Consider the following 25,717-nt stretch of genomic DNA (forward strand, 5'->3'; position numbering starts at 1 on the left):
TAAAAATGTTTACGATTACCATGGAATCGTGAAATTGTATTTGACGAAAGCCATCATAGATGATATTTCTGTATTAAATTATTTTACCATGTTATGAAACGAAAGGTTAACAGAAATATGTAAAATATTCTAAACCAATGAAATGCCAATAAGAGCTTTTATCGTGATCGTTATACGTTAAATAACACATTCGATTTACCAGTCGAAACGATTAACAGAGTATTAATTAAAAAAGCATTTGACTGCCATTACGTTAGATCCTGATCATTCGTCGATTATATCATGTAAAATAATCATATTCATTTTTGCCAGGATAAACGATGAAAAGAAATTTACCCGGTATTACTGATCGTGTTAATTGAAGGTATTATTAATTGAGTAATCCACACGCAGTTAATATACGAGAAAAAGGAATGGAAAAAAGTGTCACTGTGTATTTTCGCTGTTTTATAAATAAATAGAAAAATATATTACAAAACCAAAACTCTACGTGTGTTGTTTTATCTTGAATATCTTGTAAATATATTAACGTTTCACAAAAGAGAAAATTAATTATTACAGAATATATCGTACAATTGAATTGTGTCCTGTAGTATATTAAATGTTACATACCGCGATTACACGTGATGGAACTAGACCTTCTGACGTACTTCATAAGTGTCATTTGTAGAATGTTTTTCTAAAGAATGATTCATGAATTACACGAAGTTGTTGCGCAATGATCATTACTTTGAAACGTCTTGAAATACAATTTTTCAAATATCACAAACGAAAAGCCTCGAACATAACTCTCACTTCTCAGTTCGCGATCCCATTTGCCGCTTTAAGCTAACAACTTTTATACACCAAAAGTCCCTAGTGACTTGTAGCAACATATGCATAAAAAATCTCCATTGAAAATAGTAGAATAATTGTCTCTGACATTACTTATATTACGTAATAAACATAGAATATAAAGTACAATAAAACTAAAACTCCATATTATATACATTTTTTGAAAATGAAGAATATATGTATCTTTAATGTAAGTGTATTAATTTAAAACCGTCTATTCTGGTAACACCATGGAAGAAGTACGTACATTTAGATCCAGATTTCTACTTTATCAACTAATGGAAAAGGTTATTGTTTCAAAATTTTAGCACAAACTTTCGGTCATTTATTTCAATAATAATAAAAATTGAAATTCCAACAAATTTTAATAACTTTAAAAACTGAAACTTTCGTATACACGTTAAAAATCTATGAATTAAAACAAATACATTAAATAAATTATCTCCTGAGCACTAACTTTAATACCGAAAACGATTATTGAAAAATGTACGTATAAAAAGATAGAAATAAAAGACTATTAAAGCAAGCATCATCGACGAACAGTGACTATAATTTCGCCTATGATTACTAGAATTAAATTCAATAGGAGCTATCGTGGTTTCAAGAATACCAAGTTACGAAGCAAACATTGATTCTACGTTAATGTCGGGAGTTGTGCTTTACAAATCGGCCACTATAAAACGTTGCGATCGAAAAGTTAGGATTGTGTATTTAGCGCCATCTTTCGATGGTAGCATTGAAAATGAAAGATATAAATTAGACCACTGAGCTTACTCAACGACTGAACTTAACTACTTTTCATATATAATTCAAGTTCATATATAATTCAGATTCGCCGTGAGTCAAGCGTGCAATCGCAACAAGGACAGAGAGGAAGATACAGAGGCAACCAGAATCCTAACTTTTCGAATGAACCGCTTTACCGCGGACAAATTAACCAATCACTAAGAGCCCTGTCCCCACCACCGGAGTTGTCAGATCTATGTATGGAACCGTGGTCAAAATATGCAACACGATAACATAATTCCATATCCGTTCTATTCCGTAGCTCGTCTGTGATTATGTACCTGTAAATAGATATATTACTTTGAAATCCACCGCTTTAAAATTGTCTGATTTTTTCCACAATCGGTACTTTAGGACGTACGGCATTATCTTGTCATATCATGTCTTGCATATCTAACTACATATCTATCTCTTAATTTATCCGTGGCCGTAGTTCGTTCATGGTTTTATGGCTATACACTATATGACTAGTGTTCATACGCGCCTACATGCGCGTACGAATAGTACAGTGGATGTTCGTTCCCTGAATAATTTATTCGTTAACAAGTATTTTAATTTATTGACATAAAAATTCGGATAAAAATGGATAATGATAAAAGTACTATGCTGGCAGTTCTGCAGCTACTTAGAAAATATAATTTGAAGGTATTTGGCAAATAATTTCGTCATTTAAACTGTTCTAACCTTAAACATTCATATAAACATTAAATCTTTATTTAAGCAACTCTTGTACAGTTTGATATTTTTATACGAAAAATATATATGTAATATGCAAGCATGCATTATAACTTTATAAATATTATTCTTACAGGGAACAGAGGAATTATTTAAAAAAGAAGCAAATCTGATAGACATTTCTCCGGACGAAGCTCAACAAACTGATTCTGAAGTGAACAGTGTTCTTTCTGCCTACAAAAGCGAGGGAGATCCTGCTTTATATGAGAAAGCATATAGCGAACTAAAAAAATTTGTAGAAGGATCTTTAGATATATATAAGGTAGATTATTTAAATTAAAAAATGCATAATAAACTTTACAAACTAATAGAAATAATATATTTGTTTTTGTTGAACAATGACAGCATGAATTAGGCACAATTCTATATCCAGTTTTGGTACATATGTATCTCGAATTGGTTTACAATAATCATTCTGAAGAAGCAAAGCAATTACTGGAAAGATTTGGTGGAAATTTAGAGGAATATTATCAAAATGACTTAAAAAGATTGTCCAATGTCACAAAACGTGAACAAATGGCTGGAAATGAATTAACCGACACTTTCAAGTATATATTAATAAATTTTAATGATTATATGTATAATATATAATTTTATGATATAAATAATCTGTCAAATTTTCTACAGATCTAATCAGTTCATAATCAGAATGTCGAGGGATACACTCTCTATATTAAAAAGACATTTGCAAGAGAAGAAGCACTGCGTGTTGTTAAATATTATACAAGAGCATCTTTATTTTGATATGTACGAAGGAGTAGCTAGGAATAAACAGCAAATTGATGCCACATCAGGTGCAATGGTTGGTGAAGCAACAAGACAAGGTAATTTATCCAAATTAAATGCCAAAACTTTTATAAAAATATGCTTTTTATTTAAACTATAACTTTTAATTCAGACAATAAGGCGAAAGTATATTATGGACTTTTGAAGGAGCCAGACATTCAATGTATGCCACCAACCGAAGAAGAAGAGGATGATACGGGTGGTGTTGATGGGGATAAACCAAAGAAGAAGAAAGCTAAAAAGGATCCATTATTTTCTAAGAAAACTAAATCGGACCCAAATGCACCTCCTGTTGGTAGAATGCCTTTGCCCAACTTGTAAGGAGCTTTATTCATAAATTTGTTTCTTGTATTCTAATATAAGAAATAACACAATCTGATCATAAATATAGGAAAGACGCGGATAAATTGGAAAAAGGAAAAGCGTTGAGGGAAGCATCGAAACGCGTTGTACTTGGTCCTGATACTTTGCCATCTATATGCTTTTACACGCTATTGAATGCAGTAAACAGGTAAATTTACGCACATATTGATTCTATACAAAGAAATGGTAACATATATGTAATACGAGATTTAGTGTGACAGCAGCTGAAGTAGCAGAAGATTCGAGTTTGCTGGCCATCGGATTTGGTGACTCTTGTATAAAGGTCTGGAGTCTGGTTCCACAAAAATTAAGACTGATGAAGACAGGGGAACAATTACAGGACATAGATAGAGAAGCAGGTAATATCTCTTTTCATTCAATGAAGTTATGATATTTGGAATACGATAAACGTGGATAATTTATATTACTAACGCGTTGATATTATGATACAGACGACGTACTAGTAAGAATGATGGACGATCGTACAGCAGAAACATCGAGATCGTTATTCGGGCATAATGGTCCTGTATACAGTCTATCATTTAGTCCAGACAGAAATCTCCTTCTTTCGTCATCAGAAGACAGTACAGGTGCGTTTTAAAATGATGTGTTAATTACACTTAATAACTATTGTATTATACTTATATTATATTGCAGTGAGGCTGTGGTCTCTGCATACATGGACGTGTGTAGTATGCTACAAAGGACACTTATTCCCAGTGTGGTGCGTAAGATTTTCGCCTCATGGTTATTATTTCGCAACTTCCTCTCACGACAAAACCGCCAGACTCTGGGCAACTGATTCTCATCAACCACTTCGAATATTTGCCGGTCACTACTCAGACATAGATGTAGGTTTATATTCGTATAACTTCAAATGCTAAACGTGAATCAAAATGACAAATTAATTTTGTTTTAGGTAGTGCAGTTCCATCCAAATTCAAACTACGTAGCAACCGGTTCCAGCGACATGACAGTAAGATTATGGGACTGCGTAAACGGCAGCCAAGTCAGGTTAATGACAGGACACAAAGCTCCGATTTACTCCCTTGCTTTTTCCGCAGAAGGGCGATTTCTGGCTTCAGCCGGTGCTGATCACCGTGTTTTAGTTTGGGATTTAGCACATGGTCATCTTGTCGCTGCCTTATCGAGTCATTCTGGTACTATTCATTGCTTATCATTCAGTAGAGATGGGAATATACTAGTCTCAGGTTGGTCATATTCCTTACTTACATTTTCTTTTTGACAACCATGAAGCAAATAGAAGTAAGTTATAGTTTGTATTATTTTTTTAGGATCGTTAGATTGTACGATCAAATTGTGGGATTTTACGAAACTCGCCGAAGAAATGAGTTTGGAGGATGTGAATGTTTCACATAATCCGGATGTAAAAACGAATACGGAATCATATCTCCTTCGAACGTTCGCGACAAAAAACACTCCTGTACTAGCACTACATTTTTCGCGAAGAAATTTACTCTTAAGCGTCGGAATGTTCGAGTCAACTTAGCAAACATAACTGTCTTTCAACAAATTTTATCATTACTGATGGAATATGGTTTGACATCGGATCAACATTGTTGTAAATTACAAATGTTTATTAATAAATTTTTTCATATTGACCATGCAACGTACCTGAATTATACCTAATAATAATGTATTGAATTAAGGTCCTAGAGACTATATTTATATATAATCAGGATATTTAACTATTGTACAGTTCAAAATATAAACAACCAAAATATTCTAATACTTTATGTCTTTTTTTCTTTCAAATAAATTAGTTTCGTTCGTTGTTACGTCGCGTGAAATGGTCAGGAGAGTCAACTACTTCTTCTACGACATCAGCAGGGTCAACTCTACTTCTTCTCCTTGCGCTCTAGTTTATATCTAGTCTACATCAACAGAACAGTCAAGTAACAGTCAAATCTCATCAGCGAGTCTATCAACTCGAGCCAGAGGGCAGTGCAAGGAACAGCAAGAATCTACAAGTCGAAAACAGTCAATCAACATAAGATATCTCATCATCGTCGTCAACACGAAAGGAGTCTCAGTTCGTACTCATTCGGAGTTGTTATTTCAAATTATTGTTATTTCAACACTGAAGTTATTGGATCATTCAAATATATAGTAACCTGTTAATAGCAGCGTTATATTATTCAACTCAACCACCCGTATTATCCCACAAGAAATAGGGGATCGAACGATTCATAGCGTCGATTAGTCAAATCGTAACGGGAATTTACGACTCCCGTTGGCATGCTTCTTCGAGATCGCGTCTCCCCGCGAACGTCCGAAAGTTCATTCGTACTACGATTATTTTATATATTCGATTAAAATGAAAAGCAAATAAGATAGAAAAATGGATTAATTTGTTATGAATTGCTTAGCGTTAATGAATAAAGCGAAGACTATATTGTTTGTCTGAAATCAACGGAACTCTAAAGACAAAGCAGATTTGCGAAATACAACGGATCAGATTGATGAACCTGAATTACGAGTAGAATATGGATGGAGCGAGAATGGACGTCTCTCGGTGACCACTGGATTCCACGCATCCATATTCTATTTGAATGATTAAATGGCGGACTTGGAATATTTATCGTCCTTTGGAATTCTATCGTTGCTTCCTGTTGTATTTTCATGAGCTTCTAGCATATTGTTCACCGAAGGAACAGTGTCATACTTAGAATTTAACACATACATATTCTTTACTCGAATAACGCGCACTTTATCGAAATTTCAAGCATGCTACCTGAATAACAAGCATCGACTGATGGTAAGTATGACGCATGTGAAAAGTTTACAGACTGATTCATGAGGTCTTTTGCTAAGATGAGGGCACTTCACTTGAAACTCTAATTCTAAGATCTTAAGAAATGAAAGAGTCTATAAGAACGAAAAGACCTCGAGATTTTGGAGTAAGATAGAACTGCAGAAAGAATCTGCATCCATGATCTCAGAGGGTACTTTGAAAAAAAACAACTCAAATAGGTAAATTATTGCCGAGGTACGTTCCACTGACCGACAAATGAATATTTCATTTAGACAGCGATATTTATAGCTGACCGGAATCGGTTTTCAAAAGCACGTCCTTTTAAAAACCGCTTGAATATTAGAACAGAACAAATAAAACTGACGAGGATATATGTAAGTGGATACGCTCGTTACTTCGAAGGTCGGCCGAGAGAGGGATTTAAATAATAAAATCGGCGCTTTTTGAAGAAAACATTTCATTCCACAGAAGTCTTTTCATGAAAAAGTCGTATTTCTTTTCTAAGGTACGTCGTAACTTTTATTTACTGAAACGATGAGTATCACGTTTTATATATCAACAGGAAATGCGATTGGATTGACAGGAGAAGAGAAACGGACAGTATTTTAATTGTACAGTTGAAAAGGTAGAATGCAATTCAGACCAAGTTTACGCGAGAAATTTATTTCCGATTGTTGATACGCTTACTTCTATCACAGCATACAGACGTAAGTTATACGCGCTTTTACCATACGTGTGTGTATGTGGTATGTATGTAAGTAATGTATTCCCTCTCGTACGTGTGGCGGTGTGTGCGTACGTGAAACGATGGCTTTTTTAATTAGTTAACACTTTCGTAATAGAGTTACAATGTATGCGTTGTCAATTTTATGTTGCCCACTTCTCTCGCCTTCGCACTCGTTTAAACGATAATCAACTATACACCAATCTCTACGTCCCAGTCAAGCCTCGCGCATTGATATCAAACCTAGGTTACATGTGTGATTTTTAACTATATGTTATACCATCTTTGTTAACGTACTTATGAAATCTGGATAGGTTAGGATCGCGGTTAACGCGGGAGCATAGAGTATCGACAACCGGATTTTCTGTACGCCCGCCGGGATTTTCCATTGATCACGAACTAAATCCTAAAATGGCAGTTATAGAAGACGTCGCTACGCTCTCGCGTTAGTAGTCGTGATGGCTGCATGTTTCTTACAAAAAACGATGGAGTTTATTGACGGATCGACGCAGATGACATCGATTTGATAATAAGATGGATCCAGAGGGTCGATGATAACGCGTTTGGTTGATCTTGGTCGTATAATTCCTTAGAATAAATTGCATATGAATATCGTCGTTCAGACACGACAATTTATAAAATTATAGAATAAAACCGGTTTTAAAAGTGAGAAATATCGGTCGAAATAATCTTTCATTGATTTATTTTTTTCTTTTCTCTTTTTTTTCGGACTTTTCCTTTTGTATATGTTTCTCGTAAAGTATAAAATCAAGGTTCTTTCATTTCTTTCTTAACCTTTTAAATGCCATAAGCGCGTGGTGCCGCCTATACAAAGAGCTTGTGTATTCGCGCTCTAGTTTGAACTTTCTTATTATTGAGATTTTTTAATCGCGGCCTAGTGAGTATCTCCGATATAATATTATACGGCATCTAAAGGGTTAATTTTTTTTTTTTCGATAAATCACAGTAGTTTCGTTTCCTTTTTTTCTCCCGATGTTCACATGCGATTTATATCGAAGTCGTTCAAAGGGATTTTATATTGGCCGCTATTTTGTCAGTTCCCTCTTTTTCCCGCCAATTCTGTTCTGCGTCGTTTCTCGTCGTGGACGTTTGTAACACTCGTTTCCCGGCAACCGACCGTAATAAAAATTTTCTCTTTCTCTCTCTCTCTCTCTCTCTCTCTCTTTCTTTCTTTCTCTCTTTCGCTCGCTCGCTCGCTCGCTCGCTCTCAATGCAAATTACAGAATCCTACTTCACTTTAAAAGCATATATTCGTACGCATCAGCCGTGCGCGTCTTTGTCTTTCTCTTTATTTTCTTTCTAGTTATAATCTTTCGCGCTCTGTATGCTTCATTTCCTTCTTCTCATCGTCACACATTGCTTTATTCTAAAAACGTGTGTTCCTAGTGCTACTGTGATACGGCGGTTTTACCGTGAAAACCATATACGCGAATTGTTCGAGCAGCGCAAACGCTTCTCATCGATTCGATTCACCCTTTGTCCGTTCTCTAGAACGTTTTAAAATTCGGAGTTTTATAATATCCCAATTCGGTGCGAATTTGAAACTTAAATAGCGCCGGGAAAAGAGACGCTTCTCTTGCTCGGGTTTAAAATTAAAAATATCGATTCTTTGGAGACAAAGCGTGGATCGTGGTCGAGGCTTCGAAACAATCCGGAATCCGCTCCTTCGTTAAATGCCTTCGAATTGGTCTACGAGAGTTTAATACGATTATTGCGTATATATATATATATATATATTTTTTTTTTTTGTTGCGCCGTACGCGCTGTGAGATGGGTTCGATCGACTATTCCGTCGTTTGCTTCCATTCTCTTCGCGGGAGGTGAGGGGGATCAAAGAGGCCAGCGAGGTAGGCGTATTTTAAAAATCCTGTAATATTCACACGGTGGTCTCGATATTGGCAATGGCGTATTGTCAACAAATACTGTCTTTCCCGTAATTTTCCAGATACATCTCTTGCGGCGTGGCGAGATTATAGCGACCGCTCAGGCGACTTCCGGTCAGACCGTTATTATGATGCGTGTGATTCACGTGGAGATGGTTCACGTTCAGGACAACGTTCTTTTTTTTCTTGCGAGCTTTGTGTCGATAGAGGCAATATTTGAGGCAACCGGTGGCAAGCAGTAGGATAAGAAATATACCTAGGGCGCCGGCACCTACGGCCACGTAGAGCAATGTTACGCCGAAACGGTACGAACAGTTGGTCTCCTCCTCGTCGAAACCGGAAGGGCAGTGACGGATCCCATCGCACCATAGCACAGAACTTATACACGCCTGAATTTCCGGGCATCTACAAAATAGAAATACACGGTAGATATGATCCCATTGTTTTACTTTCATATCAGCCTACAAGTTATCAGAATAATGTAGAAAAAATTATCGTTACCGATAAGGACAATCCTCGTGTGGCATTATAGAGAATACATTGGGCCCGACGCTAGAACTAGAAGACCTTTTCGAAATGGCCATCCAAGTAACGGCATAGAAACCAGGTTCTCTCTGGAGGAACTCGACAACGAAGCTCCTTGAATGTTGCATCATGGCCACGGTAGTATTAATAGCGCTATAGTTCCAACCACCGGAGAAGAAATCCACCGTTCTGGCAGTGTCAACGCCGCCCTCGGGACATATTACGCTACGATCTTTCGTATTGGCCGCCGAGTAGACGACGATTCTGTTCAACGTTGTACATTCCTCGACGTTATCCAACGTGATACTATATCCCGCCGTCCTTAAATACAAATAATTGATCCGTGCATCTTCAGGCTCTATCAGCCAGGGCTCGTTCACACATTGAGTGGCAGTCAGATCCTCCGTATTGGTTAGGATCTCTTCGACGGCGGCGACACCGGGAATCACTCGCGGCAGGGGACTTCTGAGAGAAATTTCACCGCTGGTTCCGCGTAATCGTCGCTCTTCGAGCTTCGTCGAGCAGCCTTGTTCGCTCGACTCTGCGCCCAAAGCGACGAAACGGTACTCCCCTTCGAAATAGAAATCTCTATAATCTTGCGTGACGTTCATTAAGGTCACGGTGAACCGGACTTCGATCACGTTGGATGTCAGTGTTCTCAGAACGATCCTATCGCTGACGTTCGAGCACAGGCAATCGCGAACCTGAATATATACGAACAATGTTATCATTAGCGAGATTTGTATATCTCACGTTACATTTCTAAGCATATATTAATGTTATGAGAATCGTACCAGTTCCACTCCCTGCCAAGGGTACTCGGCAACGATCAACTCAGCCGTGCCAAACTTGGTGGAGTCGCCTATGCGTCGATCGCAAGTCCAGCGATTGACTAACGGGTCTACGTACGAGGAACATCCTTTATCTCCGAACGAGGCTCTACTTATGGACAGTTCTATCCTGTGATCCGGCTCGGTCTCGAAACGATACACACAGCTAACGTTCTGCGCACCACCGCGACCGTAAAAGAATACACTTTTCGGCGACGCGAATTTCCCCGCCTTGGCGAGCGACGACAGTAACGACGTGGAGGACGATGAAGAAGAGGATGAAGAAGACGTGGAAGACGTGGATGAAGTGGACGCGAAACCGAACACATGGTTACAGGAGACCGCCTCGTGCACGAACTCGTAACGCAGTACAAAACTTATCGGATAAAGTGCACTTCCTTGACGTAATATGTGCTCCAAGGTGAGATCTCTGCCGCTGGAAACGTAGCTCTCCGCGAGGCTACAAGGCCTCGCATGACGACTTCCGTTCCGTAGCAGGCTATGGTCGCAGAGACGCGGGGTATCATCCTTACAAAACTGACCCATCAAAGTGATATTCTGTAAATGAAAATTAATTTAGAAATTCTTTCGACGTGAAAGTTAAACCATTGCCATTCGATGCTGTCATAGTGGCGGCATTTAAAATTTCTCTTTAAAGTCGGACAGATATTGATTGCTTCCTGATCAGACTGCCACCAGAAAAATATGCCAACCGTAAAAGCTTAAAGAAGGCTAACTACAAAAAGAAAGATGAGTATCACACCTTACGCATAGGAATTAATTTATTTAGCGTGCGATCGCCGTCCCAAATGAGCAGCTTCGCGTTGCAATCGGAAGCGACGTCGATGCTCGCGGCGGCATCGGCGCTGGCAGCATAGTACTTGACAAAAGACAGCCAAACGATCTCGTTCGGCTTGCCCTGGAAGTGGTAGCGACAAGTCGTGTTCGGTGGCAGAGAATGTTTCGGATTTTCTAAGACTCCCGAAGAGCTTTCGTCGCTGGGTATATAAAAGTCGCAGTTGTTGTTCTCCTTAACAAAACTCCGGGATTTCTCGTCGACGAACAGCACCTTTGAACCATCGATGTGATTGACTAGGTAAAGATTTCGTTACTGGCAAAAGTATAATTAGGAGCCTGTTGGGAATTACCTGAACCTCGAGCTCGAAGCCGGGCAAGAACGACAAAGGAACGGGATGAAAGGGATTGTCGTACGGAGACGTGTGGAACTCCAAAAGCATCGTGTTATGGCTACTAACTATGTCTGGCACCGCGTCACCTCCACAAAGTCTAACCAGCACCTTGTCGGAGGTTGAACCCCCGTCGTACACCGTCAAGTAATCTTGCACCACGTTGCATTGATCCCAAACTCTATATTACAAAATAATTCAACACGTTTCATCAATCGATCTTTCAGAAATGGAATATTTTCAACTCTGTCCAAAAATTTGTATTACAAAGTAATTGAAAAGCTCTATCGATCGACTTACTGCCACGCGGTAATTTAATTTGTAAAATAATAAGAATTTTATATTACTCGCATTCTGGCAGTATTTGCGAGGACCGCGACAGATTGAAATATAGTACGTCGTAACGTTTAATTTTTATAAAATATTATACCGTATCTGCGTCTCTCCTCTCTGAAAATATTATCTAAATCATTCACATTGTTGACAATTTGTTACTCCATGAAATGTATATCTTTTTAGTTATCCTAAAAAATGTATTATTTTCTAATTTAAAAAGGGGCACAGCGACAGTCAGCGTGACAATCAACGCGTTAAAATATTCAAACGGTAGGAAGAAACGTCGTACGATAACGCGGTACCTTAATATCCTTTGGCTGCCATCGTACTTGACGACCTGGTCTTTGATGTGTATCTTGTGACTGTTCCGCTGACTCACAGCGAGCAACGCCCGATGACCGGGTGGCGCCCGATTTTGCTCTACCCGGTAATAGCAAGTGACGTTTCTGGGATAAACGCCCGGGTAATTCGGCGATTGAAGTCGACAGGCTCGCGTGTCGCACTTGGTAAGCACACGATCGCAGTACGTTCCGTTCACCAGCTCTCCCCGCCACGTGGACATACTACTGTTCCCGTATCTGAGGTGCGCCTCGCTACGTCTCAGGAACTTGTACGATAATTTGAAGTCGAAATTATAGCCACTACCCTGTTGACAGTCAATATACAAGTATATCCGAAGAAGAAGAAGAAACGTACACGAAGATCTTCAGATCTGTAACTTTCACATATTTCTGATTTTTCGGGTCTCAATCGCGTTGATTAGGACGTTGCGTTTGGGTCCGACGTTTCCTGCACGTTCCAGTTCGTTTAATTAGGACAGAGCTGCTTCTTTACTATAAGAATCGAATAAAAGAATTTTCCAATGGATTAGAAACGATAATGTCATAAGTAATTTAGTTTTTGCGTATAATAAGATGAAACGAATCTCGTTGACGAATGGACGAGAAATTGTAAATCTAATCAATTTTAATACCTTCTTATCTAAGGAGACGAAGAAGCGAGCTGAAATATTCAATGAAACGTCGGACAAAGTGGAACGTATTAATAACATCATCGAAACCCGAAGAATCACAAACATGTCACATGGACGAAGATCTATAAGGTCTGTAAGAAGCTTAAGGGGCTTTCCCTTTGTGTACATATGTTAGCTGTTATCGGACCTTAGTGGTTCGTGTGTGACTTGCCGCTAAATCGCAGTTTTATTTGGTGCTTATGTTTCGTGCTTATTATTTACTCTCATACGACATACGACTGATAATTATCAAAGAAGCAAATTTGCGCTTACCTGTTCGGCTAGCCGGAGTAAATACAAAGTCAAATTGATGGAAGGAGTTTCACTGTAATACACGGTGTACCCCCATGCGCTTCCGCACCATTGACCTCCGGTCGCTGGTCGACCCTTTTCCCGAATGGTCATGTAACCATCCGGACATCCTTCCGACGTGAACGATAAAAATCGACCCACGGTGAACGTGTCGAATGTTAACTGTAATATCACGAATTTCCAGAGAATACTCGATAATTTTTCTCCTCGTTGACGGTTCTTATCTATGTATGGTGCTTATCGTGGTATCGTATAAAGAATTAATTTCGTATATAACTAACTTTGTATGTATTAAAGGATGAAAAGCGTGCAGAGACGTCACCGCAAAACCATTAGGTCACTGTAGAAGTTGAAAACCTTCCAATTGATTCTGTTATTCTCGATCTTTGTAAACGATTAACGTAAAAGCACGATGGATAGGTAAAAACGCATTTTAAAAATGCATTACAGAGTTAAATTGAAACGACCGAGAGACAAAGGTTCGAGCAGAGTTTCTGCATCAACTCGATATCCGATTTATTAAGAAACAAATATAGCGAAATCCACGGACAGAAATAAAAAGGGGAATTCTACGTGTAAAGAAGCGAGGCACGAAAGAACAGGAAAGAGGAACAGCGAAGAAACACGATTAAAGAGGACATACAGAGAAATAAACAAACTTACAAAAACAATTTTCAAGAGACGATCTATTTTCGCTAAAACATCGACCACGCGCGCGCGTCCACGCGTCTATCTGTGTCCGTACGTCCCTAGGAGAAAAAATTATTGTCCCCTACTACTGTCTGGCTCGTGACAGTCTCGTTCCACTCGCGCGACGAGTCGACCGTTTATTTCCTACGGATTCAATGCTGGCTGCTCGCACGCTCGTTCGTCCGGACGCGCGCGCGCGCGCGTGCTCGCAACTCCTTTTCCTCCATCCCACCTGAACTAGATCTCCGAGATCAGAGCCGGCGGCAGTGAAATTGAGATGACACAAGAATGGCAGTCGATCTTCCCTCGGTCGGCGAACTTCCACCCTGTAGGTCCGGCCGACGTCACCGTACAACGTTCTGTTGCACACTGTAAAACCAGATAGAAAAATAAAAATCCCGCTGCGATATTCTCGCGAGATCTACGACCGCTTCTTTCCTTCCCTTTCTCTTTACCCTGATTTGCTACTACGTCGCGAATCGCGAGATTGCGAATCAAATGGGGAAGCAACAGAGGCGAACATTGGGATTCTGATGTTTTATAGTCTGCGGTTTGCACGCGTAATGCAGTTTGTCTTTAGGTAACCAGACTTTGATTAGCGAATCTTTGTTACCTTTCGGATGGTAGATTTAACACTAGAACTACCGATAGCTAACACGAAGCTATTTTTACCAAAACCAGTGAAAACGACTGGTCTTTAAAAAATACGTAATAATGGAATATTTTTATATTTGTTGATTTATTATTTTCTTACAGAAGGAATTTCATGTTATACAGTACATTTTTGGTACTGTTAATTCATCTGGGATCATCATCCCTAAACGAGGGTTGACACATTTATAAAATCGTAGAACCAGTCATTTTGGCTAGTGTGGTATTTCTAGCGTTAGAATCTAGCTATCTAGCGATCGATCCGGAATTTTCCTGATATCTGATATCGTATCGAATGATACGCAGTAAAAAATTTTCAAAACGTGTGACATGTTGTAGAAAACAAGGGAACTGGTTAATTGGGGTTCGATAAACAGATTGCAACACCATTTGCACTTTGACAAGTACCAGTCGTTTTGATTGCTATTGGTATAAGTAGCCTTGATACGAAATTATTTTCAGTTTGAATACATAAAAAACAAAATAAAATTCGTTATATTATTCTTTTAGTTATCGTTGCGGAAAAAATATAACATGAAGTAGGAATTTTAAAAATTTGTAAAACCAGTCAATTCGACTGGTGTGGGTATAAGTAGCCTCGATACGAAATTATTTTCAGTTTGAATACATAAAAAACAAAATAAAATTCGTTATATTATTCCTTTAGCTATTGTTGCGAGAGTCGTTGCATCGTTGCAGAAAAAAATATAACATGAAGTAGGAATTTTAAAAATTTGTAAAACCAGTCAATTCGACTGGTGTGGGTATAAGTAGCCTCGATACGAAATTATTTTCAGTTTGAATACATAAAAAACAAAATAAAATTCGTTATATTATTCCTTTAGCTATTGTTGCGAGAGTCGTTGCATCGTTGCAGAAAAAAATATAACATGAAGTAGGAATTTTAAAAATTTGTAAAACCAGTCAATTTGACTGGTGTGGGTATAAGTAGCCTCGATACGAAATTATTTTCAGTTTGAATACATAAAAAACAAAATAAAATTCGTTATATTATTCTTTTAGCTATCGTTGCGAGAGTCGTTGCATCGTTGCAGAAAAAAATATAACATGAAGTAGGAATTTTAAAAATTTGTAAAACCAGTCAATTCGACTGGTGTGGGTATAAGTAGCCTCGATATGAAATTATTTTCAGTTTGAATACATAAAAAACAAAATAAAATTCGTTATATTATTCCTTTAGCTATTGTTGCGAGAGTCGTTGCATCGTTGCGGAAAAAATATAACATGAAGTAGGAATTTTAAAAATTTGTAAAACCAGTCAATTCGACTGGTGTGGGTATAAGTAGCCTCGATACGAAATTATTTTCAGTTTGAATACATAAAAAACAAAATAAAATTCGTTATATTATTCTTTCACATCGTCATTGCGAAGTAGGAATTTTAAAATAAAATTGTAAAACCAGTCAATTTGACTGTTGTGGTAGTTCTATTATTAATAAATAGAACGAAGAATTCACGTCATCGCTGTGGAGCCGGTGCGCTGTACGAGCACATCGAATACTATAAATGACGAAGGTTTCTAATTGTTACGACCAGATACGAATCGTTATATCGTACATTTCTTACTTCAGAATCCACATGGGACAATCTTTGTTTCAATCTCGCGACGTATCCGTGGCAGCGCATCCTTTGAATCTACAGCGAAAGGGTTCAACGAGAACTTAATATCTTGCATCTTGGCGAACAAACGATCGCAAAGTGTGTTCTTTAATCGATACACGTTTCGGGATTGGTTGTATATTCTTGAAAACGACGTTTAATCATCGACGTACTAGTAACCGCGTATCGAAGAGAAATAGGAATTTTAATTGAATTAAAATTGCTGGGGCGAAATGGCGGTCAGGAATCGAACGAAACAGGTCGGATAAAGGACTCACGGGTGCAATATTTCGGCTCGTCGGAGTTGTCGCCGCAGTCATTTTCGCCGTCGCAGTATTTGTCCTGGGCAACGCAGTTTCCTGTGCCACATAGGTACTCGGATGGCCTGCAAATGGAATGCAAATAAAACCTACAATATATCCTTTCGAATACGCCTCGATACGACAGATATATCGGTTTGGTTCAACGGCGGACACGCGTACGATTTAATGGCGGACCATCGCCGAATACGATCGACGCGATTTTGAATCACGATTTAATCCTATTTTCGTAAGCGCCACGAATGGAAAGCGTAACGGGGGAATAAGAGTAAGAAAATATCGATCTGCAACGCAAACATTTGTGGTTTCGAACGATTTTAAATTTGCCTGCTAAAAAATACAAGGTTTCTCATAAAACGTGACGGAGTTGTTATAAAGGGAAGTGTATTGCAGTTGACCTTGTTTCAACGTTGCCGTAGAATCACATTTCTCTTCTGATACTAACTGCTCGTCTAATTTGAAACAGAAGAGAATAATCAGAGAAGTTTTCTGCTAATGTAACTTGACAATCGACGACGAAGAAACGACGGCCGATCGATTATACCTGCAAACATTTTCCAAATTTGTCGTTGGCGTAGTGATCGCACCGGACGAGGTCTCGGACGACGTCGGAGCTGGATAAACCGGAAAACCAGGGTATCCAGAGTAATCTGAGGAGATTCCAGGGTGGTAACTAGCGGAGCCAGCCTCGATCGAGGCCGTGATCGCGGCTGCGATCAGCAGCAACCGCCGGCACATCAACATGCCCCCTCACCCTGAAAATATACAAAAAAAAAGAAAAAAGTAAGAACAAGGGAACGTTTATCAAAGTATATCGCGTATTTCGTATCTTTGGTAATTAAAAGACGACGCGACTTTCTCTTCGGTCGAACTCTCTTCTTTGATATTAACAAATTAAATAGATCTGGCAAATTAAACGTATTGTTTATGCGCGACGATTTTAATACGAAACGCTTATTAAAATAGAAGACACGTAGTTTGGAACAAAGAGGCCAGAAACTCGGAGAGATAGCGACCGGGATTATGCTAATTCTATTCAACCGCTCGTATTTGTCTCTGAAATCTGGAATGTGTTCTTATTTCTCGGACAAACGGTCGGTTCCAGTTTATTTGGTTCATAAGTTCGTAACAATTTTTCCTTTCGTTTCCCCTTGCGCCGTGTCCGACCGTGTCATTGACAAAACAAGGGAAAAACAAGACGTTGCGGAGAGAAAGCATACCGTTAAACGTGGGTAAATGTCATAAAAAATAAACATATCCGAGCGGAAAACTGCGTAGTACGCGTGCCGCAAAAGCGTTCTGTTTATTAAGTCGCCGAATGGAATCTGGGCCAAACATGACCCAGGGACACGTCCTGGAAACTGGAATATGGTAATTTGGCCCGGCTCGCTCCGCGAATATACGGCACAGCCTCGTACGAGTGTCACTGGAATTGCAAGCAACTTAAGCGTGCACGGTCAATTGAATACGAAAGAGCGGAGGATGACGGAGAAATAGGGTGAAAGCAGCACATTCAGAGGATCGAGCGATTTTTTAAATTGCCGTCGAATTATGAACGTCGTGCACCGTTTCTCGAGTCTACCACGAGCAACGAAGAGAGAAAGGGTAGCTCGAAACGATAACAGTATCTTGAAGTAGCATGGTTGTACGGTCGAGAATAATCTTCAGCAATTTACGATGAATTCTGGCAAACACCTCGGGGCAACGTCTTATGGCGATTTAAGACCAAACGAGCGAATACCTCGCCCATTTTAATAAAACTTAGAAACGAAAGCGCAAGGGAACATTTGTTTCGCCGTTTAACTCCGATTGGTCGCCGAGCCGGAAATCGAACATCCGAATGCTCTGAGAACGCTCTATACTTTGACGACGAACGTGTAACGTCAACTCACATCAGAGACCAGGCCACACACCGCGGACAGGATGGCACCCAGATATCTGCACATTCTTGGTGCGCACCCTCGATAGTCTTAAGTACCCACCAGGGGTCTTGGCATTTTCATGGTTAAGGTCCTTCGGACCAAGCGAGTATTTCCTGCCTTAGATTTCCCTTTACGTTTATTGTCTACCACGTGTCAGCTTAGAAAGTTGGTTTTCTTCGCATCTGGTACGTTCCGTTAGCAACTTTCTCGCGAGGGCGACTAAAACCCTTCCCGGTCCACCAACCGTCTTATTATCCAATCGGAGACGGTGTCTACTGCCCTCGCTTCCTTAACCAAAATCGTCATCGACAAATCCGATAGTCCCGTGTCCTTAGACACACCCACCCCTAGCATTCCTCAGACACGGTATCGCCAGAAAGACTCGCTTATTCTGTATCCTCAGAATAGTCAACGTATCTATACCGGTCTCTACCCTTGTAACAGTCGCGTACTTAACGTATCGTTGTAACTAAGTCTTACATAACGTGGTTGGAGTGAATTGTGATCTATGTTAATTCAGTGTGTGTTACATTGTGATTGCTGAATTCGTAATAAAGTTTAATTAAAACAAAATTAATAGTTGTGTTACGGCTCAGCTACTTTTTATTTTCATCAACCAACCCCAAAAATTACGTGACAAACGCGAGCAAACGTTCCTAGAGATTACACCTCAGAGACGCTGGATAATAACTCTCGGTTCGGTGTTCGTTCGATCTCGAAACAGCGATATCCGATGAAAACATCGTAACTACCATTTGTTAACGAGAAGACATTTCTGTGGCGGCATTCGACGGCGGAACTTTCCGACGATTTCGCGACACAAAACGCTATACCACGAAAGCGTAAGGCCGACTGCCCAATGTACCATCGATATGCCTACGGTCCTTTCGCAGAATATTCGGAAGAACGCAATACGCGGCAACCGTCGTGGACGTCTAACGAATGCGTGTGTAGTGGAGATATCGAGAGCCAACAAAGAAAAGAACAAAGAATGGTTTTGAACGAAAGATTCATTCCGTTTCGAACAGCGAAGTGCGAAGAGTCTAGCGTAACAGCGAAGCAAACACATTCGAGAAGTGTGATCGTTGATCGTTAATTGTTTAATAAACTTTTTTGTTGAATATCGAGAGTGTTTCTTGAGCACATACGCATTAAACCACTTCATTTCCAAGAATGCTGCATGAAACCATTCGCCGTAGTAGATGACCGGACCAAATATAATATACAGGGTGGTTGGTAACTGGTGGCACCAATTCTACGCGAAAAAAGAAGTCGAAAATATAGAATAAACATTTTTTTTTAATTTTTCCATCGAGACAACGATCTACAGTGAGATCCGTTATAACGAGACGCGATAAAGTGCACGCGTATCGAGCGAAAATTCAAAGTCGATTTTCTCGAAAACGAAGCCTCGAACGAAAAATTTTTATTCTATATTTTCGACTTCTTTTTTCGCCTAGAATCACCCCCTTTTCGCTTGTACCGCCAGTTACCAACCACCCTGTATAACAGCTTGTTTACGTTTTCGGCTCAAAATTCTCTCTTAGGGGCTTAAATGAATCAAGCGAGCATTTTGGAACGTTCGCGGAACATTCTTAAAGCGTTTGGACCTTAGATTTCCGATTCATCCGAACAATCGCCAAACATCGAACTTGCTCCATGCTCGTTTACGCGTTCATTTTACTCGCTTCGTTTAGACGCACAATTATAAGTGTCGTTCTGCGAACGATGGAGCAGAAAAAGATGGCGATGAACGCGATGGAAACAGGAAAACGACGGAGAACGAGCGTCTCAGGGCGGTTTTAAAATCAGTTTCGACCGTTATACCGCGACGAGGACTCGGTGATCCGGTAATCCGACAGAACGACGCGACGTTCCAGGAACGGTCGGACCTGGGTTAAATTGCCCGCACCGGCCTCGAAATTGGGTCGGTGCACGAGAAAATCGACTGCAGATTGAGAGGACCTCTTCGCGGTGGATCAACCGTCTCTCCTCCTCTTCTCTTCTTGATTTGTCCTTCCTCCTCCTCCCTCTCTCCTCCTACTTCTTCCTTCTATCCACGGTCGTTTTCATCGATGCGAAATTGGGGCCGGTGAATCGTCGGCCAAGAATAGGCACGCTGGATCGTCGATCGACGATTCCAGCTTTCACAGAACCCGATGGTTGTGCCAGTACTTAGAAACGCGGCCGAGGAAGAAACGATTTTGCGTAACAACCGAACTCCGGCCGCTCGCGCTCCAATTCGGCTGTATTGCAGCTGCCTTCCACGCAAATTGGCCGCGTATTTTGGCCTTCTTCGTCCACCCGATACGATGATCGTGCCAGCGATGTCTGTAATTGTACCTGCCGGCGAAATTATTTCCACGAGGAAACACGCACGGCACTTTTCCATTATCTTCGTCTAACCTTTCCCATCCGTTTCTCGTTCTTATCTCTTTGCTATCGATTCGAAGATCGGATTACTTCTTAACGGACGAGTACTTTACAATAAATAAATTCTAGTCTGTATATTTAATTAATTGTCGATATGTTGATTAACAATATATATCGTCGAAGCGAAGTGCCTAATGAGCCATCGATATCCCAATGGTCCTTTCGCCGAACGTTCGAGAAGAAGGCGTGCGTGGCAACGGTCGCGGACGCCTAACAAACGTGTCACACGCTGAAGAAGACCATCCGCTCAGAAACAGTAACAGGATAGGCTAAACATCCTGCATACCATAGCCATCGAAACAGTAACGAAATAGTAAAGGAATAGGCGCCTCTGATATACACCAGACGACAAATCCTCCAGAGGGACTAAAACTTCAGTATAAAAACCCTGCAAAATAAGCGCTCGCCCCAATCTGTTAAAACATTTTCACCCAGTCTCTTGTAACACTTTGAATCATTCTGTTGTAATACTTTGAACCGTCAGTCTGTTGGATTTGCATAATAAATTCTGTTATCATATATTGTTACACTCTACCTAAATCAGGTTACATACCGCGGGCAAGATGGCAACCAGATGTCCGCACATCCTTACTGCGTACCCTCAATAGCCTTAAGGATCTATCATAAATCTCAGGAATTTTCTAGCTAAGGTCCTTCAGACCGAACAAACATCTCTTTACTGGATCGTTTCTAAAGCTTATTGTTTACTACGGAAAGACACGGGAAACTTAGTTTTTCTCACGTACGATACTTCCCTACTAGCGACTTTCTATCGAGGGCGACTGAGACCCTTCCTAGTCCACCAACCTTCTTATTATCCAATCAGAACCAATGTCTACTGCCCTCACTTTCCTAACCAAAATTGTCATCAACAAATCCCATGGTCCCGTGTCCTTAGACACACCCCTTACTAGCTTTCCTCCGACACAGCATCGTCACTTTACTGCGCTTATTCTTCATCGTTAGAATAGTCAACATGTCAGTACCGGGTTCAGTCCTGTCTTTTCCCTTATTGCTACGTCAACTATAACAAAACTCTACGAGCTTTGCTCTATCATCAACGAATAGTGTGCCAGTGTATCGCATCTCTATACGCTAAATTATTGTCCACGATATACAGAGTGGTTGGTAACTGGTGGTGGTACAAGCGGAAAGGGGGTGATTCTAGGCGAAAAAAGAAGTCGAAAATATAGAATACAAATTTTTCGTTCGAGGCTTTGTTTTCGAGAAAATCGACTTTGAATTTTCGCTCAGTACGCCTGCACTTTATCGCGTCTCGTTATAACGTACCGCACGCGTACCGAGCGAAAATTCAAAGTCGATTTTCTCGAAAACAAAGCCTCGAACGAAAAATGTTTATTCTATATTTTCGACTTCTTTTTTCGCATAGAATCACCCCCTTTCCGTTTGTACCACCAGTTACCAACCACCCTGTATAAAGTTCAATTTCTTCACCTTATTCGTGAAACGTTCGAACTGCTACGCGAGGAGATCACCGGCGATCTATCGGTTTCGTGATTTCTTGCGTGACAAACGCGTGGATAGTGAGGATACTAAGGAGCGACAAAAAGAGAAGAATCGAATTCGATCGACAGTTAAGTTTGAACCAGGCGAAATTGACCTAGCGAGATTAACCTAGCGAAATCCAGAGCGATACGCGACGCGATCAAAAGAACACACTTGTTAACGAATATATCGTTGACCTAAGCACCGAGTGATTATTTAACGCATAGCAACAGCCGATATCACCTCGTATTTCTGAGAATTCTTGATAGAAATCGTTCGATGTACTTCTCGAGTATCCTTCCGTATTTCGATATATCTTGACAAAAGACAAAGTTCAAATTCAAGCGAAATGACCATCATTAACGTATCTTCTCTCGGAACATCCCGTACACAAGTTCCAAGAAAGCCGTAGTATTATTCCTGGCAACTACGCGCGCCGATAAAAGCTCGTTAATGTCGGCCGATTGAGCATCGAAAATTCTTAGCCGGAGACGGAGGCTCGGAAACTTGCTATTCCGTGCGTTCCATTAACATTTGCCATCTCGGTTACCCTTTAATCTCGCCAGAAATAGGGGCACCGGAATCGTTCCAGGTTCACCTTCGGCCGGTTGGCAAGCGGCGCCCCTTTCCGCGTTATTGATCACACGGCGGCCTTTTTACAATCAATTGCTGTTCCCTCGTGGTCGATCGATGCGAATGCCGGTTCGCAAAAACTGTCTGGAGCCCGAACAGCTCCGACAGCGGAGGTAGCACCGGGTTAAAATTCAATAAAACCGGTGGATCGTCCTCTATCGGGGCGCTGCTCATAAATTTCCGTGAAGAAGCTACAACCTGTTGCTTAATTATAGCTTCTCACGCGGCCGCGACCGAGCCTCTCTCTCTCTCTCTCTTCTTTCTGTCTCGATTGGTATGCACGCCTCGAAAATCGATGACTTCTCCCGCTGTACTGGCCTCGATACCGGGACTAAAGAGTTTCGCGACCGCTTTCATTCATTTCACCCTTCTGGTCAGCCGTTTCGCGGCTCGAAAATCTACCGACAGTTGCCTCCATTCAGGCCGAAACCGATACCGATCGATGGTTGCCGCCATTCAATTCAAATATTCGACAATGTCTATCCATATTCCGTTGCGTCATTTTGTCCGACGTCTATAGACCCTATGACTCGTTATAGCCTTCTGTTCATTGAATAGCCGGTTTCGATTCGGCCAGGGAAGAGTGCCAGAAAAAGTGAAGATTTCGGGGAATAAGTGATACTCTACTCTCTACTCTCTGAAGTAAGAGAGAGAGAGAGAGAGAGAGAGAGGGTGAGAGGTAAGGGAAGGAGAAGGGGAGGAGATGTAGGAAAGTTAGTTTCCACGTGAGAGATTTCGTAACGAGGCTCGCCTGCAACCGTAGCTCGTGCACAGCAATAACGTGATATTAAAAATTACTGGTAATAAATAAGGCGGAAATTGCTGCGCGGAAGATGGAGGATTTTCAAGATGTATTACGCTGCTACTCGGACTTTGTAGTGGCTTAAGGCGAAGCATCTAGGAAAAATACAGAGAATGATTAATGCGTTTGGTTACACGACTGAGTTTCGTACAAACGATGTCACTCGTTAAATTTCGCCGATCGTAAGCAATGTCGTACGATATTAGAAAAACCGCGTTCCTTTGGAACAGCGCGATCGGTGGCAACGATCGATCCGATCGAACGCGAGTGAAACGCCGAAGACGCTCGATTATTATCGTTCGAATATAATCGAATTCGAATACGTCGATCGTCTTCTACGTCGTACGTAGGTACGAGTTTGATGAAAAAAAAAAAAATTTAGCACGTTATGCCACGTATTGCGAAAATGTTGCCAGGGCTAAGGGTTGCAAGGTAAACGAACGATGGAGATTTTTTTTTATCGGAACGAAGCACCGTCCACAGAGTCCTGTGTTCCTAGGATCCGACCGTACATCCCTCGGGTGTTACGAGACAGATGCAACGTGTCTACGTATTGGTGGAATAGGAAAACTGCGCATATGTGGTGGAACAAAGTTGGACGTTGGCAGGGAAAAGTGCCAGGAGGTAGTGAAAAGGGAAGGAAATAAGTGTTGTACGTGATGGTGCGGCTTGTCGTTGCCAAAAATCAAACTTTCCGGACCGTGCAAACCTTACCCGACACACGTAGGTGCTCGGTTATAAATAAAACGTAGGAACTGTGTATTTTGTAATATTATATTCGACGGAGGTCGCTTTTCAATTGTGCATTAGTCGTTAACGAAACGGAATATCCCCTCCCGCTACGGTTGATTAATATTTGCCCGAAAGCCCGGTCGTTTTGTGCAGTAAAAGCGAGCTATTTAATTACATCCTATGGTTGGGTCATTAAATAAATAAAACGCTGCCAGCAGGCGGAACGAGATAAAATTTTCATGCTGGTATCGCGAACGAGATCAGAGGCAGATCAAATTTTCAATGGATCTTTGACGCCATCTATTTTTATTATTATCTTTGCTAGAGATAATTTGTCGGACCAGATATAGAATAAATCTATCAGCTTCGTAAATCTCAAACATAGATGCCGATATTAAAATTTATTTTAGTTTCGATGAAAAGATCGAAGTCTTTGGATCTTTACATTTTTTTATTTTCAACCATCGTGGTATCTTTTCGTCGAATTCGCATGATTCCGGATTTAACGAAACTGTATTACGCTAGCGAATTAGCATTTGGAAATCCCTCTTAACACCATCTAGCCACCCGTTTCCCATCCCTCTATTATTTCGTAGTCTAAAGTCTTCTAGCTCCTTAATTAGTCTTGGTAATCTCACAGCGTCCTAGCCCGCAATTACACCGAGCTGCTCATTAAATTTAATTCTCACGGTTGAAATAAATTTCCTTTATTTACCAGGCAGCTCGTTTGTCATCGATTCTTTGGCCGATTGATCGAGCGGAAGTACAGGCAATCTCGCTAGATCAAACACAGCCATCTTGCCTTTCCTGTGGCGAGAGCTGAGTAAGTAAACCGTGCTTGGCGCGACCTGACATCATCAGGATTTTATCTGGTCGGTAATTTCTTTCCATCGATTCCGCAAAAAGTCAATTTATTCAAGACCCGCGTGTACCGTGGCGCTGATAAATGTTCCTTTAGCCCTCGTTTTCTGACCACAACGTGTTGCGTCATCCCACGTACGACCGATTCTCCTGTCGCGCATTATTGTATTCTCCGTCGTACGTTTCCATTTTTACTCGTCAAAAGTATCTCTCACCTCGGTTTCTTCTCTGTCTCACTGTCTCAGCGACGATATCGTAAAAAAATCCAACGTAACCGAGAAACAAGGCAGCCGGTAAATCCAATTTTCGTCTAAAGGTCAGCCTAGAAATTCCACCTTACAGCTAGGTAGAATTTGGTCCCCTCTTATTAATCTCGTTGTCCAAGTTCCGTGGTGGAGATCTGCCGATAATCCGATAGTGATCGCACGACATCGAGT

The 25,717-nt window shown here is 40.6% G+C and overlaps 2 protein-coding genes across 6 annotated transcripts in view; one reads left to right on the forward strand and one right to left on the reverse strand.

The window, feature by feature from the left end:
* The first annotated feature begins 1,862 nt into the window (after window positions 1–1,862).
* Window positions 1,863–8,250, forward strand: LOC126863861 (transcription initiation factor TFIID subunit 5). Of its 3 annotated transcripts, none has more exons than XR_007688991.1 (12): window positions 1,863–2,265; window positions 2,432–2,617; window positions 2,701–2,903; window positions 2,983–3,179; window positions 3,254–3,458; window positions 3,533–3,652; window positions 3,718–3,863; window positions 3,957–4,094; window positions 4,162–4,355; window positions 4,424–4,715; window positions 4,800–6,785; window positions 6,843–8,250. XR_007688991.1 is itself a non-coding variant. In XM_050614512.1 (11 exons), exons 1-11 carry the CDS (start codon window positions 2,203–2,205, stop codon window positions 5,012–5,014), a joined length of 1,959 nt encoding a protein of 652 aa, XP_050470469.1. In that variant the 5' UTR covers window positions 1,863–2,202; the 3' UTR covers window positions 5,015–8,250. The 3 variants fall into 3 exon arrangements, 1 of the variants encoding a protein (XP_050470469.1); XR_007688992.1 differs by lacking the exon at window positions 6,843–8,250 and having other exon boundaries at window positions 1,864–2,265; window positions 4,424–4,480; window positions 4,569–4,715; window positions 4,800–4,948; XM_050614512.1 differs by having other exon boundaries at window positions 4,800–8,250.
* The window catches only part of LOC126863845 (uncharacterized), a 46,785-nt gene continuing 29,234 nt past the window's right edge, over window positions 8,167–25,717 (reverse strand). For 2 of the 3 annotated variants that reach the window (XM_050614475.1, XM_050614473.1), the window contains 10 exons: window positions 16,936–17,146; window positions 16,350–16,456; window positions 14,033–14,169; window positions 13,072–13,272; window positions 12,089–12,432; window positions 11,412–11,631; window positions 11,027–11,332; window positions 10,228–10,821; window positions 9,410–10,137; window positions 8,167–9,313 (listed from right to left, as the gene is read on the reverse strand). In XM_050614475.1, coding sequence (XP_050470432.1) covers window positions 8,938–9,313; window positions 9,410–10,137; window positions 10,228–10,821; window positions 11,027–11,332; window positions 11,412–11,631; window positions 12,089–12,432; window positions 13,072–13,272; window positions 14,033–14,169; window positions 16,350–16,456; window positions 16,936–17,135 — 3,213 coding nt within the window. In that variant the 5' untranslated portion in view covers window positions 17,136–17,146 and the 3' untranslated portion in view covers window positions 8,167–8,937. The other variant, XM_050614476.1, reaches the window with a different exon arrangement.

The sequence above is a fragment of the Bombus huntii genome, chromosome 3 (genome assembly GCF_024542735.1).
Source record: "Bombus huntii isolate Logan2020A chromosome 3, iyBomHunt1.1, whole genome shotgun sequence".
Classification (NCBI taxonomy): domain Eukaryota; kingdom Metazoa; phylum Arthropoda; class Insecta; order Hymenoptera; family Apidae; genus Bombus; species Bombus huntii.